General features: G+C 40.6%; 1 protein-coding gene across 2 annotated transcripts in view; it reads left to right on the top strand.

Moving 5' to 3' along the window:
• Nucleotides 1-15,501, top strand: part of IRAK3 (interleukin 1 receptor associated kinase 3) — a 66,531-nt gene that overhangs the window by 12,684 nt on the left and 38,346 nt on the right. For both annotated transcript variants that reach the window (XM_024991593.2, NM_001190299.2), the window contains 2 exons: nt 4,943-5,125; nt 14,867-14,931. In XM_024991593.2, the coding sequence (XP_024847361.1) occupies nt 4,943-5,125; nt 14,867-14,931 (248 nt within the window). Of the gene's footprint in view, nt 1-4,942; nt 5,126-14,866; nt 14,932-15,501 lie in introns of those variants that run through there.

Here is a 15,501-nt window from a genome sequence, read left to right as displayed (position 1 = left end):
AGAAGGCTGAGCACCAAAGAATCAATGCTTTCTAATTGTGATACTGGAGAAGACTGTTGAGAGTCCCTTGGACAGTGAGGAGATCAAACCAGTCAGTCCTATATGAAATCAACCTGAATATTCACTGGAAAGACTGATGCTGAAGCTCCAGTACTTTGGCCACCTGATGAACCGACTCATTGGAAAAGACCCTGATGCTGGAAGGATTGAGGGCAAGAAGAGAGGGGGCTACAGAGGATGAGATGGCTGGTTGGCATCACTGACTCAATGGACATGAGTTTGAACAAACTCCAGGAGACAGTGAAGCACAGGGAAGCCTGGTGTGCTGCAGTCCATGGGGTTACAGTTGGACATGACTTAGTGACTGAACCACAAATGTTCATAAAATTGTGTCTCAATCAAATAGACAAATGACATCATCTAAAAATACATTAAAATAGAATTAGCATATCTTACCAAATATTTTGCTTTGAAGGTACCTTTCTATTTTTTTTTTAGTGATATTTTGTCTCAAACATATATTGGCATTTGGTTAGTCCTTGCTTCTTCATGAGACATCATCTGTTCAAAGAGACGTGAAATGAAGATGTTACTGCCAGAACCTAAAATATGGAAGAAGGGCAAGACGTTCTAACTAAATGAATGATGTTAGATATTTTGTAGTAACTCTTCCCCTCCCACCCCACCACTTAAGCCAAAGCATGCATGCATTCAGATTGAATGTTTCAACGTTATCTTCCCTTGTTTGATTGTACTCACTTCCTGTACTCACTTCCTTTCACTAATTTCGGGTATAAGATGTAACTGAAATAAAACATTCAAGATAAGAACTTTGTATGTATTAGTTGGGTTAGTCTAAATTATACTGCAGTTTAAAAAAAAAAAAGCACAGCAGCTAAATCTCAGTGGTTAACCTAACCTTAGAGAAACTTCCTGTTTGCTTGTGGGAGGAGCACTGAGAGTCCAGGACAGCCAGTGTCCATTGTGGTGGTGCGGCATCTCTGGGCACTCCTTTCTTGACATGTGCTTCTACTGTTGCTGTGGCAGGGATGGGAGCCTGGAGAATTGCACCCTGGCTCATCGGTGTTTCTGGCTGGAAGAGACACATGGGCATAACCACCAACCTAGAGCAGGAAAATCTTATCCTCTGATGAGATTGAAGCTGGAAGTACTGGTGGGTACTAGGACTATCTACCAAATCTGCTTTGTTTTCTCAGGAAGAGGGATAGCAGTGGTATCATTTAGGGCTTCCCACGTGGCACTAGTGGTAACAAACCCGCCTGCCAGCGCAGGAGGCATAAGAGACGCTGGGTCAGGAGGATCCCCTGGAGGAGCAGGTGGCAACCCACTCCAGTATTCTTGCCTGGAGAATCTCGTGGACAGAAAAGCCTGGTGGGCTACAGTCCATGGGGTCCCAAGGAGTCAGACACAACTGAAGTGACTTAGCACAGCACAGTGGTATCATATTGTGATCTCTTTCAACTTTCAGGATTTACTTATAATCTCAGCCGAAACATAAAACTGAAGGAAATTAATAGTCCTGCAAACCCATGTCAGACTGAAAACATGGGGGGAGGGATGCCATAGTAAACAGAAGATATTTACCTTTCTGATGTCTTGATTCAAATACTGTAACTGGTGCTCAGTCGGTTCATTTCAGTCGCTCAGTCGTGTCCAACTCTTTGCGACCCCATAGTTCCTTAAGAAAATGTTAAAACCTGTGGAGTCTGAAGCAGACTGAACAAAAAGATAGTCACCTTAGGCTTATTGCTCTGGTCAGAGCTGAGAGCCTGTTCACCTTTTAAAAGGACATTAGCCTTTGGAGAACGTCTTTGGTGGCTAAGTGAGTCCTTAAGTGAGGTTGCCTCTGTTACTACTGGAGGGCAGCTTCCAAATTTGTGTGTGTCAGAGGGAGAGGGGGCTGATTCCCACAGCCAGTCATGGTGAGGTGTTGGGGTTCCCCATGACGACTTTCAGGTGGCAGCTGGATTTTGACCTATAGACCTGTATCTGACTTCCTGGAGTTTTAAGACTCTCTGGAGGACAAAGGTATGAAGGGTTGCTGCTATTACCATCACTGGCCCTAAAACACATCGTTCATTTTAGTACTCAAGATGGTTGGACTACCCTTCGAGTACCGTCCCAGGGATGAGAAAGCTACCTTTCCATCTGTAATTTGCTTGATTTCCCCACTCCTTTGCCTTAAAATACACTTTAAAATTTGGAATTTATGTGGAAAGATTGTATAATTTTTTACTCAAAGAATCCTCTTATCTCACAGTGCCATAAAAAGTCATACTAAATCAACTATACTCTAATAAAACTTTTTTTTTTAAATCATATACTTTCATTTAAGATATTTATAGGGGACCCTAAAAAAGTCATAGAGACTGTTTTAGAGTAATTTAAATCCTATTATCCAGCAGAACATATTTCCCTGACCCTACTCAGACCCTACCCAGATAACTTTTAATTGTTCAAACATGTTCAGCAAGACAATCTAGAATAAAAATTTAAAACAGCATTTCATAAAAGTTTCAACAAATGAACCGAACTAGTAATATATTATCAGTGACCACACTGAAGAAAATGAGAAAGAAAAGAACTAACCTAAGTAACCTTGGAAAACAAGCTCTTCCCAGAATACTCAGGCTGAGGACAAAAACAAGTGTACACAAATGCTGTAATTTGGTTAGCTAGTCTGTTTCTCACAGGGATTTGGGTTAGCCATTCTGAAAGTACTTCATGTACATGGTAGAAGGAAACAAACAGTAAATATATTGTAGATAATGAGAGCAGTTTCTCACTGTGTGAGAATGAAACTATACATGAGACAGGACTAAAATGTGCCATATGGTACTGACTTGGATCAAGGGAATCAGTAGAAAATCGTGGCTTTTCATACGTGTACCTATAGAAAAATACAGATGTATGGGTGAGAGAACCTACATGTATGTGTTTCCCACCTCTGTCTGCTTGGAGGACCTCAGTTCATTTCAGTTCAGTCACTCAGTCGTGTCTGACTCTTTGCACCCCATGAACTGCGGCATGCCAGGCCTCCCTGTCCATCACCAACTCCTGGATTCCACCCAAACCCATGTCCATTGAGTCGGTGATGCCATCCAGCCATCTTATCCTCTGTCGTCCCCTTTCTCCTCCTGCCCTCAATCTTTCCCAGCATCAGGGTCTTTTCCAATGAGTCAGCTCTTTGCATCAGGTGGCCAAAGTATTGGAGTTTCAGCTTCAACATCAGTCCTTCCAATGAACACCCAGGACTGATCTCCTTTAGGATGGACTGGTTGGATCCCCTTGCAGTCCAAAGGACTCTCAAGAGTCTTCTCCAACACCACAGTTCAAAACCATCAATTCTTCGGCACTCAACTTTCTTTAGAGTCCAACTCTCACATCCATACATGACCACTGGAAAAACCATAGCCCTGACTAGACGGACCTTTGTTGACAAAGTAATGTCTCTGCTTTTTAATATGCTGTCTAGGTTGGTCATAACTTTCCTAGCAACAGGGAATACCTCTAGCATCTAGTTCTTGCTTTCTAAGCACCATTATCCAAGAAAAGGAACCGGGACTCTTGGGAAAAGTAATTATATTGAAGACGAGGAGAAAAAATGCAGAATGAACCTGGAGCAACTTGTATAGCCAGAAAATAAGGAACTGTTCCAAAAATGACAGGGCTTGTCAGAAGAATACAGAAGCCAAACTGAATGGACAAAGCTGGAGCAATTGTAGCAGCAAAATAAATAATGATAGTATTGGATTTTAACTTGTAGAATAAAATAAATATTCATGAGGCCACATTGATAAATTAATTACCTAAACAAATGGAGAAGAAGAAACAACACTTTCTTACAGAATTACCAGTTAATGAACATAGGTGGAAAAGAGTGAAATAGAAGAAGACCATTAAGCAAATCCTGCAGTAATGATTATGATTAATAAGAACCACTGTAGTTGCAAATATTTGTAGGCAAAATCTGAGAAGCAAGATATTTCCATAGTCTCCAGTATCTCCCCCAACATAGTTATTAGTTTAAAATAATTAATAATAATTTTATAGTGGAGAAACCTGCAGACACTACCTTAGCCAGGGGATCAAGATTAATATAGGCAGTAATAAGACATGGGCATCACGAACCTCTTGATATTATGCACAGAGAAGGATACAAGGATTTCACTGTCTGAAAAACAAGGAAAGATTGAGGAACATCAGATTAGTGGAAGTTAAGGAGAAGTGAAGTGAAGTGAAGTGAAGTCGCTCAGTCATGTCCGACTCTTTGTGACCCCATGGACTGTAGCCTACCAGGCTCCTCCGTCCATGGGATTCTCCAGGCAAGAGTACTGGAGTGGGTTACCATTTCCTTCCCCCGGGGATCTTCCCTACCCAGGGATCAAACCCGGGTCTCCCCCATTGGAGGCAGACGCTTTAACCTCTGAGCCACCAGGGAAGCCAGGGAGAAATAACGAGTAATTGAAATGTGAGAAACTGGATAGGATCTTAGAACAGAAAAAACACATCAATAAAAAAATGGGTGAAAATAGAATGAGGTTTGCAGCTTAGGCTTCCCTTGTGGCTCAGCTGGTAAAGAATCTGCTGCAATGCACAAGACCTGGGATCGATCCCTGGGTTGGGACGATCCCCTGGAGAAGGGAAAGGCTACCCACTCCAGTATTCTGGCCTGGAGAATTCCATGGACTGTATAGTCCATGGGGTCGCAAAGAACTGGACATGACTGAGTGACTTTTCACTTGCACTTGCAGCTTAGTAACCACTGGGTCTGACTGTGGTTATGTAAGGTCTTAACATTAGGGGAAGTTAAAGGAGTACGTGCTAAAATTAGTTCAAAACGTAAATGTAAATAAAAGGTAATAAAACATACCAATGAAAGTAAATTATTCTTTGGTTCTTCCTATTACAATTTCCACAGCGGAGCGGCTTTCAAGCAGCTGGCTGGATGTTCGTCACATTGAAAAATATGTAGACCAAGGTAAAAGTGGAACAAGAGAATTGCTTTGGTCCTGGGCTCAGAAAAACAAGACCATCGGTGACCTTTTACAGATCCTCCAGGAGATGGGGCATCATCGAGCTATCCATTTAATTGCAAATTATGGTAAGCATTGATTCAAATGATATTGCTCTTGGTTCATTTTATATAAATCGTAACTTGTAAATATTGTATTTTATCCAAGACATTGACTAGTCATGTTGTATGTCAGTGATTACTTACCTACGGCTTTTACCTGAAGGGGAGTTTGCAGCTTCATATTTTTGTGACGCTTTCTTTTCTTATTGCCTAACTTATACAACAGATTCCTTTCCACCACTTTATAGTTGCTTTTTAAAATTTATTTACAAGTTATACTTCTTAAAATGTTCTTACTTAGTTAAGAGAATCAGCTCTCTTTCCAAGAATCTGAAACTGAGTCATAAACATGATCAGAACCACAATATGAGTAAAATGAAAATAATGCTGTAATTTATTTTACCCTATAATAACAAATTAAAAATAATTGAATTTCCCCTGTGTATTTTAGGGCTTTCTTGGTGGCTCAGTGATAAACAATTCTCCTGCCAATGCAGGACACATGGGTTTGATCCCTGGGTCGGGAAGCTTCCCTGGAGGAGGAAATGGCAACCCACTCTAGTAGTCTTGCCTGGAGAATCCCATGGGCAGAGGAGCCTGGTGGGCTACAGTCCATGGGGTTGCAAAAAGTTGGACATGACTTAGCAGCTAAACAACAGCAACCATCTGTGTATTTTGGTGCAAATGATAACCTCCAGAATAACCCTGGAATTTCTCTGTTATCGTCACTGTTGAGTTTATGCCATGGCTTCTAACTTTGCTTTACCTGTTTACATCTATTTCACCATGTCCTGCTTCTTCCCTCTCTTTGTCTTCTGTTTCTGACGCTGTGTCATTCCTTACATTTAGAGTTACCTGGAAAGTAAAGCATGTACAGTCTTTGTAAATAAAATAATCTCCTAATGTACCTTGTTCTGTTTATTCCACTTTGGATTCATTGATATTGACAAGAATGATCTTGAGTTATCTTGGGTCTTAGGTTATGGATGCAGGACTCTTAGGTGGGAAAGTCCTTTAGATCAGCAGCCTTATTCTTTGAATCTTTCATCTAGGCATATTTGTAGTTCTGTGTATTTGCACACATGCTGTTTGATAATATATTTAGTCCAGGCAAGCCACTGTCTCATCACTTAAAGAAGCTTTACACACATGAGAAGAAATCCTGAGAGATTTGTACCAGAAAACTGTAGCTTCAGAGTGACTTTTATTTTGTAGGGTTTTCACATGAAGTAGGTATTAGACTGGAGAAGGCAGTGGCACCCCACTCCAGTACTCTTGCCTGGAAAATCCCATGAACGGAGGAGCCTGATAGGCTGCAGTCCATGGGGTCACTAGGAGTCGGACACGACTGAGTGACTTCACTTTCACTTTTCACTTTCGTGCATTGGAGAAGGAAATGGCAACCCACTCCAGTGTTCTTGCCTGGAGAATCCCAGGGACGGGGGAGCCTGGTAGGCTGCAGTCTATGGGGTCACCCAGAGTCGGACACGACTGAAGTGACTTAGCAGCAGCAGCAGCAGGTATTAGACAGTTCCCATAGGTTTCTAGCATGATATTATCCTATTAGTGATATACGTATAACTTGGCTAATACATTGTGTCTGTTGCACACTATTTCTTCACTGAGTTTTATACAGCAGAATGCTTCACTATGCCACTGACTGATCTAGTAAAGTGCCATTGAGTCTCTGGGAGCTGTAAAGTAATGCTTTTTCATTATTTGAGCCTTGTCCAGCCACCTTCACCACCCATGCAACTGGTTGTTCACAGTATAGACTCACACCAATATATTTTATACTTCAGTATATTTTATACTTCGGTTTTCTGGAATTGATTGCAGAGCGTCTTCTCACGCTCCATGTTGTTTGTTTATGCAATGGGGAATTATGTGGACAAAAATTCCACATCTTTGGTTTGACTCCAAGGCTGTGGCACATGCAAAATTTCATTTTTTTTTTCCTGAGTATTTTTTTGATTCCTCCCTTCCTTTTGTTTATTTAGTTTTGGCTGTGCTGGATCTCTGTTGCTCTATTCGGGCTGTCTCTAGTTGCAGTGAACAGGGGCCGCTCTCTGGTTTTGGCTCACGGGCTTCTCGTTTTGGTGGCTTCTTTTGTACGGCCTCTTGCACAGGCTCTAAGTGCACAAGCGTCAGGAGTTGCAGCATGTGGACTCAGTAGTTGTGACTTGTGGGCGCTAGAGCATGGGCTCAGTGCTTGTGGTGCATGGGCCCGGTTTCTCCGAGGCATGTGGGATCCCCCCAGACCAGGGGTCAGACCTGTGTTCCCTGCACTGGCGGGTGGACTCCCATCCACTGTGCCACCAGAGAAATCCCTTCGTTTTTTAAAATGTGGGATTAGTTGATTGGTGGAAAGACAATATACTGCCCTAATACCAGAAGATAGATAAATTTGACGTGAAAAGAGTGTTTTGTTTTGAATCCTTTGCTAGGGAAAATAGCATTATTTAGTTGGAATTTATTGAGTAAATGCTTTGAATTTTAATCTTATAAACATTAATTATATAGCTTATTAAAAGCAGCCAGGTGATGACTCCTTGGAAACATTTATTTTTGGCCATATCAGGTCTTGGTCAAGGCATGTGGACTCTGTAATTGCAACACGTGGGCTTAGTTACCCCCTGGGCATATGGGGTCTCAGTGCCTTGACCAGGGATTGAATCCAAGTCTCCTGCACTGGAAAGTGGATTTGTAACTACTGGATTACCAGGAAAGTCCCACATTGGAAACATTTAAGTGTAATTTGCTACATTTGTGTTTCCTATGACATCAACTCACTGAGTCAGGAGTTGCAGCTCCTAACTGAAAGACTAAAAAGTTAGTCTTTCTTTCTTGTTACCATGAACAGAGTTATCAATTATCCAAATAATCTATTTTTGTCTACTTTTCCTTAAAATTGTTTCATTTGGGGGAGTGATTTTCATGTTAGAGGGTTTTGTGGCATGTCATATTCCAATCTCCAGAGATCACTTTCTAGATTTGGAAGTTCTTTTGAGTAGTAAATCCCCTACATACCAAAGAGTTCCTTCCATTCCCAGAGTGCATTTGTAAATCCAATTTGTTTGTAAGTCCAATAAAGTTGGCCTAGGTACCCAACTCACACTATCAGCTAAAAAGTATTGTACTTAATAGGTTTATAATACTTTTCACACAAATAAAACATAAAAAGCAAACAAACACAAAAAATAAAGTATGTTTAATCTTATAGTACAGGACCTTGAAAGGTACAGTGGTCTAGTACAGCAGCTGGCATTCAGGGCCTGGCAGTGAGTGAACAGGCAAGAAGAGTCACTGACTGGAAGAGAGAGAGGAGGTAGGAGATGGTAGAGCTGAAGGATTGTTAGCAACAGGAAATGGACGGCAAGCTGCAATTAACACCTGACATTGAGGGAACACGTTTGCATCTTTGAAAGTTCTCAGTTTGAAGGCTCATATGTAGAGGACTTGACTGTGTTACAGAGAAAGGCCTTGTATTTCTTCCCAGGCATTTTTCCTGCAATTCAGGTGGCTGCCACTAGGTGGTGTCTTCACATCCAGGAAACATGCCCTCAGATCTCAGGGCATAACCAAGTTGTTCAAGAAACTAGAATTTTTACTTGCTGTCATTATATTTCTGGCATGCATATCCTTACATAGGCTTCCCCTGTGGCTCAGCGGTAAAGAATCCACTGCAGTGCGGGAGACACAAGAGATGTGTGTTCGATCCCTGGGTCAGGAAGATTCCCTGGAGGAGGACATGACGAACCACTCTAGTATTCTTACCTGGAGAATCCCATGGACAGAGGAGCCTGGCGGGCTACAGTCCATAGGGTCCCAAAGAGTCAGACATGACTGAAGTGACTTAGCATGCATGCATATGTCCTTACATATCGCATTGTGCATGTAAATCTCAATGGTCAGTGGTTGTCTTTTAATTTTCCTTTTTATAATTCTGTTTATTTTTTTATGGTTGTGCTGGGTCTTGGTTGCTATGCGGGCTTTTCTCTAGTTGAGCGGGGGCTACTCTAGTTGCTGTGCACAGGCTTCTCACTGCGATGGCTTCCCCTGTTGTGGAGCATGGACTCTAGGCACGTGGGTTTCAGCACATAGGACCAGTGATTGTGGTACACAGGCTTAGTGGGATCTTTCTGGACCAGAGATGGAACCAGTATCCCCTGCATTGGCAGGCGGACTCTACCTCTGAGCCACCAGCGAAGCCCGGTCTTTTAGTTTGGACATGAAATCCGCAGCTTTCTGCTGGCTTCTTAGGAGAGCCATTTTGAATCTTCCATTTTATCCAACAATGAAGCCTTGTCTATTTATATGCAACAACAGGATAATAGCTTTTAGTCTCCTTGCAACCTGAAAACTTCAAATTTTATTCTATACAGCAATACCTTTCTCAGAATGTTTGTTGTTTATTTTTCTTGCCTAATTGTCCTGCCAGAAGCCTTTAGTATAACATTGAATAAAAGTGGTAAGACTAGACCTTCTTTCTTGTTCCTGATCTAAGGGAAAAACATTTTTTTTCACTATTATGTATGATGTTCACTGCAGGTTTTTCACAGATGCCCTTTATCAAATTAAGGAATTTTTTTTCTCCCTAGAGTTTTATCATGATAGCTTATTGAATTTTATGAGTTTTGTTCATTTTACTAATGTGTGTTACATTGATTGGTTTTCAAATATTAAGCTAACCCTGGATTCCTGGGATGAATCCCACTTGGTCATAGTATCTCATCTTTCTTGTTTCTGGATTTAATTTGCTAATATTTTGGTGAGCATTTTTGCATCTACATTTATAAGGGTTATTGGTCTATAGTTTTCTTGTGCTGTTTTGTGTGGCATTGATATAAGAATAATATTAGCCTCAAAGAGATTTGGGAATTGTTTCCTCCTCTTCTGTTTTGGAAAAATTGGTGAAGAACTGGTCTTAAGTCTTCTTTAAATGCTTGGTAGAGTTCACTTGTGAAGCCATTTGGACCTGGGCTTTTCCTTATGAGAAGTGTTAAAATATTAGTTAAATTTCTTCCCTTGTTACAGATCCATTCAGATTGCTTATTTCTTCTTGACTTAGTTTTGGTAGTCTGTGTCTTTCTAGGAATCTGTCCATATTATTTATCTAGTTTTTGGACAAATAGTTGTTTACAGTATTCCCTTATAATTCATTTTATTTCTGTAAGGTCAGTAGTTATGTCTTTTGTTCTTAATTATGATAATTTGAGTCTTCTTTTTTTCTCTTTTGGTCAGTCTAACTAAGGGATTGTCAACTGTGTTTATATTTTCAAAGAACCAACTTTGATTTCATTGATTTTTCTCTTTTGTTTTTCTATTCTGTTCTTCTGTTTCATTTATTTCCACTCCAATCTTAATTCTTCCTTCTTTTTGCTTCCTTTGGTTTAGTTTTCTCTTCTTTTTTATTCCCCAATGCAAAAGTTTAGGCTATTTATTTGATATCTTTCCTCTTTTTAAAGGACAGCATTAACAGCAAAAAAATTTCCCTTTAAGCACTGCTTTTGCTGCATGCCATAAATCTTGGCATGTTGTGTTTTTGTTTTCATTTATCATAAAGCTTTTTCTAGTTTCCCTTGTGACTTCTTGACTCATTCATTATTTATGAATTTGGTGTTTAACGTTCATGTGTTAGTCAATTTCAAAAACTTCCTTTTGTTATTGATTTCTACTTTAATTCCAGGTGGTCAGAGAATATACTTTGTATGATTTCATCCTTCCAAATTTATTAAGGCTCATTTTACTGCCTAACGCATGATCTGTTCTGAAGAATGTTCAGTGTACAATTGCAAAGTATGAGTATATTGTGTTTTGGATGGGATGTTCTATAAAAGTCTGTTTGATCTAATTGGTTTGTAGTTTTGTTCAAGGTTTGTTATTGTGTTTGTTGCTAGTCTTCTAAGCAAAACAATCTAAGAAACACTAGAATACAATCTAAAACTATAAAATGAAATAAAACTTTTCTAAAGTCTGAATCAAAACATCAGAAGTAACTGCAAAGTAACTGCAGCTTAAATTTTTTGTAGGAAGCCACCACAGACTTCCTTAGTTCAGGCAGAACCATAACAGACAGAAGTAATAGTCCAGCTGGGGAGAGTGTGGGCGTTTGTGGTTGGTCTCTCTCTCACACACACATACCCACACACACACCCCTCTAATACCTTATGGTGCAAGATAGGATAACAAGTAAACTAAGCCAGAGGGATATAATCCCATAATTGTAAAAGTTTTAAATATATGTGCAGAAAACTGATAACAGTGTTGCTTTCTTCTTGTCAATTCTCACCTTCATACTTTAATATTTTTTATGATATCTAAGAATAGTTTTAGTTTGCTGATTCCTAGAATGTCGACGTTCACTCTTGCCATCTCTTGTTTGACCACTTCCAGTTTGCCTTGATTCATGGACCTGATATTCCAGGTTCCTATGCAATATTGCTCTTTACAGCATTGGACCTTGCTTCTATCACCAGCAAGGTGATGGGTGAATTTAACTCAGATGAACATTATATCTACTACTGCAGGCAGGAATCCCTCAGAAGAAATGGAGTAGCCATCATGGTCAACAAAAGAGTCCGAAATGCAGTACTTAGATGCAATCTCAAAAACGAAAGAATGATCTCTGTTCATTTCCAAGGCACACCATTCAGTATCACAGTAATCCAAGTCTATGCCCCAACCAGTAAGGCTAAAGAAACTGAGGTTGAACAGTTTTATGAAGACCTACGAGACCTTTTAGAACTAACACCCCCAAAAGATGTCCTTTTCATTATAGGGGACTGGAATGCAAAAGTAGGAAGCCAAGAAACACATGGAGTAACAGGCAAATTTGGCCTTGGAATATGGAATGAAGCAGGACAAAGACTAATAGAGTTTTGCCAAGAGAACGCTCTGGTCATAGCAAACACCCTCTTCCAACAACACAAGAGAAGACTCTACACATGGACATCACCATATGGTCAACACGAAAATCAGACTGATTATGTTCTTTGCAGTCAAAGATGGAGAAGCTCTATACAGTCAACAAAAACAACACCAGGAGCTGACTGTGGCTCAGATCATGAACTCCTTATTGAGAAATTCAGACTTAAATTGAAGAAAGTAGGGAAAACCACTAGACCATTCAGGTATGACCTAAATCAAATCCCTTATGATTATACAGTAAGAATATAGTGAGAAATAGATTTAAGGGACTAGATCTGATAGAGTGCCTGATGAACTATGGACTGAGGTGCGTGACATTGTACAGGAGACAGGGATCAAGACCATCCCCATGGAAAAGAAATGCAAAAAAGCAAAATGGCTGTCTGGGGAGGCCTTACAAATAGGTGTGAAAATAAGAGAAATGAAAAGCAAAGGAGAAAAGGAAAGATATAAGCATCTGAATGCAGAATTCCAAAGAATAGCAAGAAGAGATAGGAAAGCCTTCCTCAGCAATCAATGCAAAGAAATAGAGGAAAACAACAGAATTGGAAAGACTAGAGATCTCTTCAAGAAAATTAGAGATACCAAGGGAACATTTCATGCAAAGATGGGCTCAGTAAAGGACAGAAAGGGTATGGACCTAACAGAAGCAGAAGATATTAAGAAGAGGTGGCAAGAATACACAGAAGAACTGTACAAAAAAGATCTTCACAACCAAGATAATCACAATGGTGTGATCACTCACCTAAAGCCAGACATCCTGGAATGTGAAGTCAAGTGGGCCTTAGAAAGCATCACTACGAGCAAAGCTAGTGGAGGTGACGGATTTCCAGTTGAGCTATTTGAAATCCTGAAAGATGATGCTGTGAAAGTGCTGCACTCAATATGCCAGCAAATTTGGAAAACTCAGCAGTGGCCACAGGACTGGAAAAGGTCAGTTTTCATTCCAATCCCAAAGAAAGGCAATGCCAAAGGATGCTCAAACTACTGCAGAATTGCACTCATCTCTGAGCGACTTCACTTTCACTTTTCACTTTCATGCATTGGAGAAGGAAATGGCAAGCCACTCCAGTGTTCTTGCCTGGAGAATCCCAGGGATGGGGGAGCCTGGTGGGCTGCTGTCTCTGGGGTCGCACAGAGTCGGACACGACTGAAGCGACTTAGCAGCAGCAGCAGCAGCACACGCTAGTAAAGTAATGCTCAAGATTCTCCAAGCCAGGCTTCAGCAATACGTGAACCGTGAACTTCCAGATGTTCAAGCTGGTTTTAGAAAAGGCAGAGGAACCAGAGATAAATTGCCAACATCTGCTGGATCATGGAAGAAGCAAGACAGTTCCAGAAAAACATCTATTTCTGCTTTATTGACTATGCCAAAGCCTTTGACTGTGTGGATCACAATAAAGTGTGGAAAATTCTGAAAGAGATGGGAATACCAGACCACCTGACTTGCCTCTTGAGAAACCTGTATGCAGGTCAGGAAGCAACAGTTAGAACTGGACATGGAAAAACAGACTGGTTCCAAATAGGAAAAGGAGTACGTCAAGGCTGTATATTGTCACCCTGCTTATTTAACTTCTATGCAGAGTATGTCATGAGAAACGCTGGACTGGAAGAAACACAAGCTGGAATCAAGATTGCCAGGAGAAATATCAATAACCTCAGATATGCAGATGACACCATGCTTATGGCAGAAAGTGAAGAGGAACTGAAAAGCCTCTTGATGAAAGTGAAAGTGGAGAGTGAAAAAGTTGGCTTAAAGCTCAACATTCAGAAAACGAAGATCATGGCATCCAGTCCCATCACTTCATGGCAAATAGATGGGGAAACAGTGGAAACCGTGGCTGACTTTAATTTTTGGGGCTCCAAAATCACTGCAGATGGTGACTGCAGCCATGAAATTAAAATATGCTTAGTCCTTGGAAGGAAAGTTATGACCAACCTAGATAGCATGTTCAAAATCAGAGACATTACTTTGCCAACAAAGGTCCGTCTAGTCAAGGCTATGGTTTTTCCAGTGGTCATGTATGGATGTGAGAGTTGGACTGTAAAGAAAGCTGAGCTCTCTTCTGAGCTTTTGAACTTTGAACTTTTGAACTGTGGTGTTGGAGAAGACTTATGAGAGTCCCATGGACTGCAAGGAGATCCAACCAGTCCATTCTGAAGGAGATCAGCCCTGGGATTTCTTTGGAAGGAATGATGCTAAAGCTGAAACTCCAATACTTTGGCCACCTGATGCGAAGAGTTGACTCATTGGAAAAGACTCTGATGCTGGGAGGGATTGGGGGCAGGAGAAGGGGACGACAGAGGATGAGATGGCTGGATAGCATCACTGACTCGATGGACATGAGTCTCAGTGAACTCCGGGAGTTGGTGATGGACAGGGAGGCCTTGCATGCTGTGATTCATGTGGTCACAAAGAATCAGACACAAGTGAGCAACTGAACTGAACTGAAGAATAATTTAAGATAGGTGCTGATGGACTTCCCTGGCAGTCCAGTGGTTGAGACTCCACACTTCTGTTGCAAGGGGGCATGGGTTCCATCCCTGGTCAGGGAACTAAGATCCTGCATGCCACATGTTTTTTGTTAAAAAAAATAAATAATACAAACAAAAAGATAGGTGCTTATGTTCTAAGTGAACAAAAGTATGTTTTTATATTTGATCATTAGAAAGCTCTTTCACGTATGGACATTTGTAACCATTCAATGGGAATGAAACTGAGCTTTAGAAATGAACCTTACTAGCAAGGTATTTATTTCACAATGTAATAAAGAAAAAAGAAGTGTTTGTTAAGAACGTAACAGTTATTATACCTAACTTCCCTCATTTCTCTTTCAGGAGCAACCTTGAATCCTATAGAGCAGAGTCATCGGGAGAAAGAATTTCCAAACATGTTACAAAAGGTAGAATGTGTGTGCGTAGATAATGACCCTTGAACTCTGTTGCATCTATAATCGAGTGTAAGGAGTGAAGTTATGAGGCAGAAAAATGCTGTTATTTGCAGCTACTTTTTTAAAGCCAGGAAAGCTTTCGTTCTCATTCTTCTTCACTTATTTGGGAATTCAGGAGATTGTGTGTTAGTCACCCAGTCATGTCTGACTCTTTGCAACCCCAGGGACTGTAGCCCGCCCGACTCCTCTGTCCATGGGATTCTCCAGAATACTGGAGTGGATTGCCATTTTTTGGTAACTGTTTGAAGAGTTGAGGGCTTTCTCCTCTCAGTGATCTGTCAGAGATGAGTCATAGAACATTTAAGAGTACTGTGAGTTATGTATTTGTCTTAACTCAATTTTTAGTTTTCCTGTTCTAGTTGACATTTTGCATGTTGTTGTTAGTTTTTATTAAAGCAAATTAGAGATAATCAGTTTTATAGGACTAGAAGTCATTTAAAATTGACTATAACTGACTGTGACATTGATACTTGATTTTTTAGCATTAGTGTGGAGTCCTGCATTGGTGTGGAAGCCTGCGTT

This window comes from Bos taurus, chromosome 5, assembly GCF_002263795.3.
Source record: "Bos taurus isolate L1 Dominette 01449 registration number 42190680 breed Hereford chromosome 5, ARS-UCD2.0, whole genome shotgun sequence".
Taxonomy (NCBI): Eukaryota; Metazoa; Chordata; class Mammalia; order Artiodactyla; family Bovidae; genus Bos; species Bos taurus.
The sequence above is the reverse complement of the archived record's forward strand: the minus strand, read 5'-3'. Positions and strand labels throughout refer to the sequence as shown.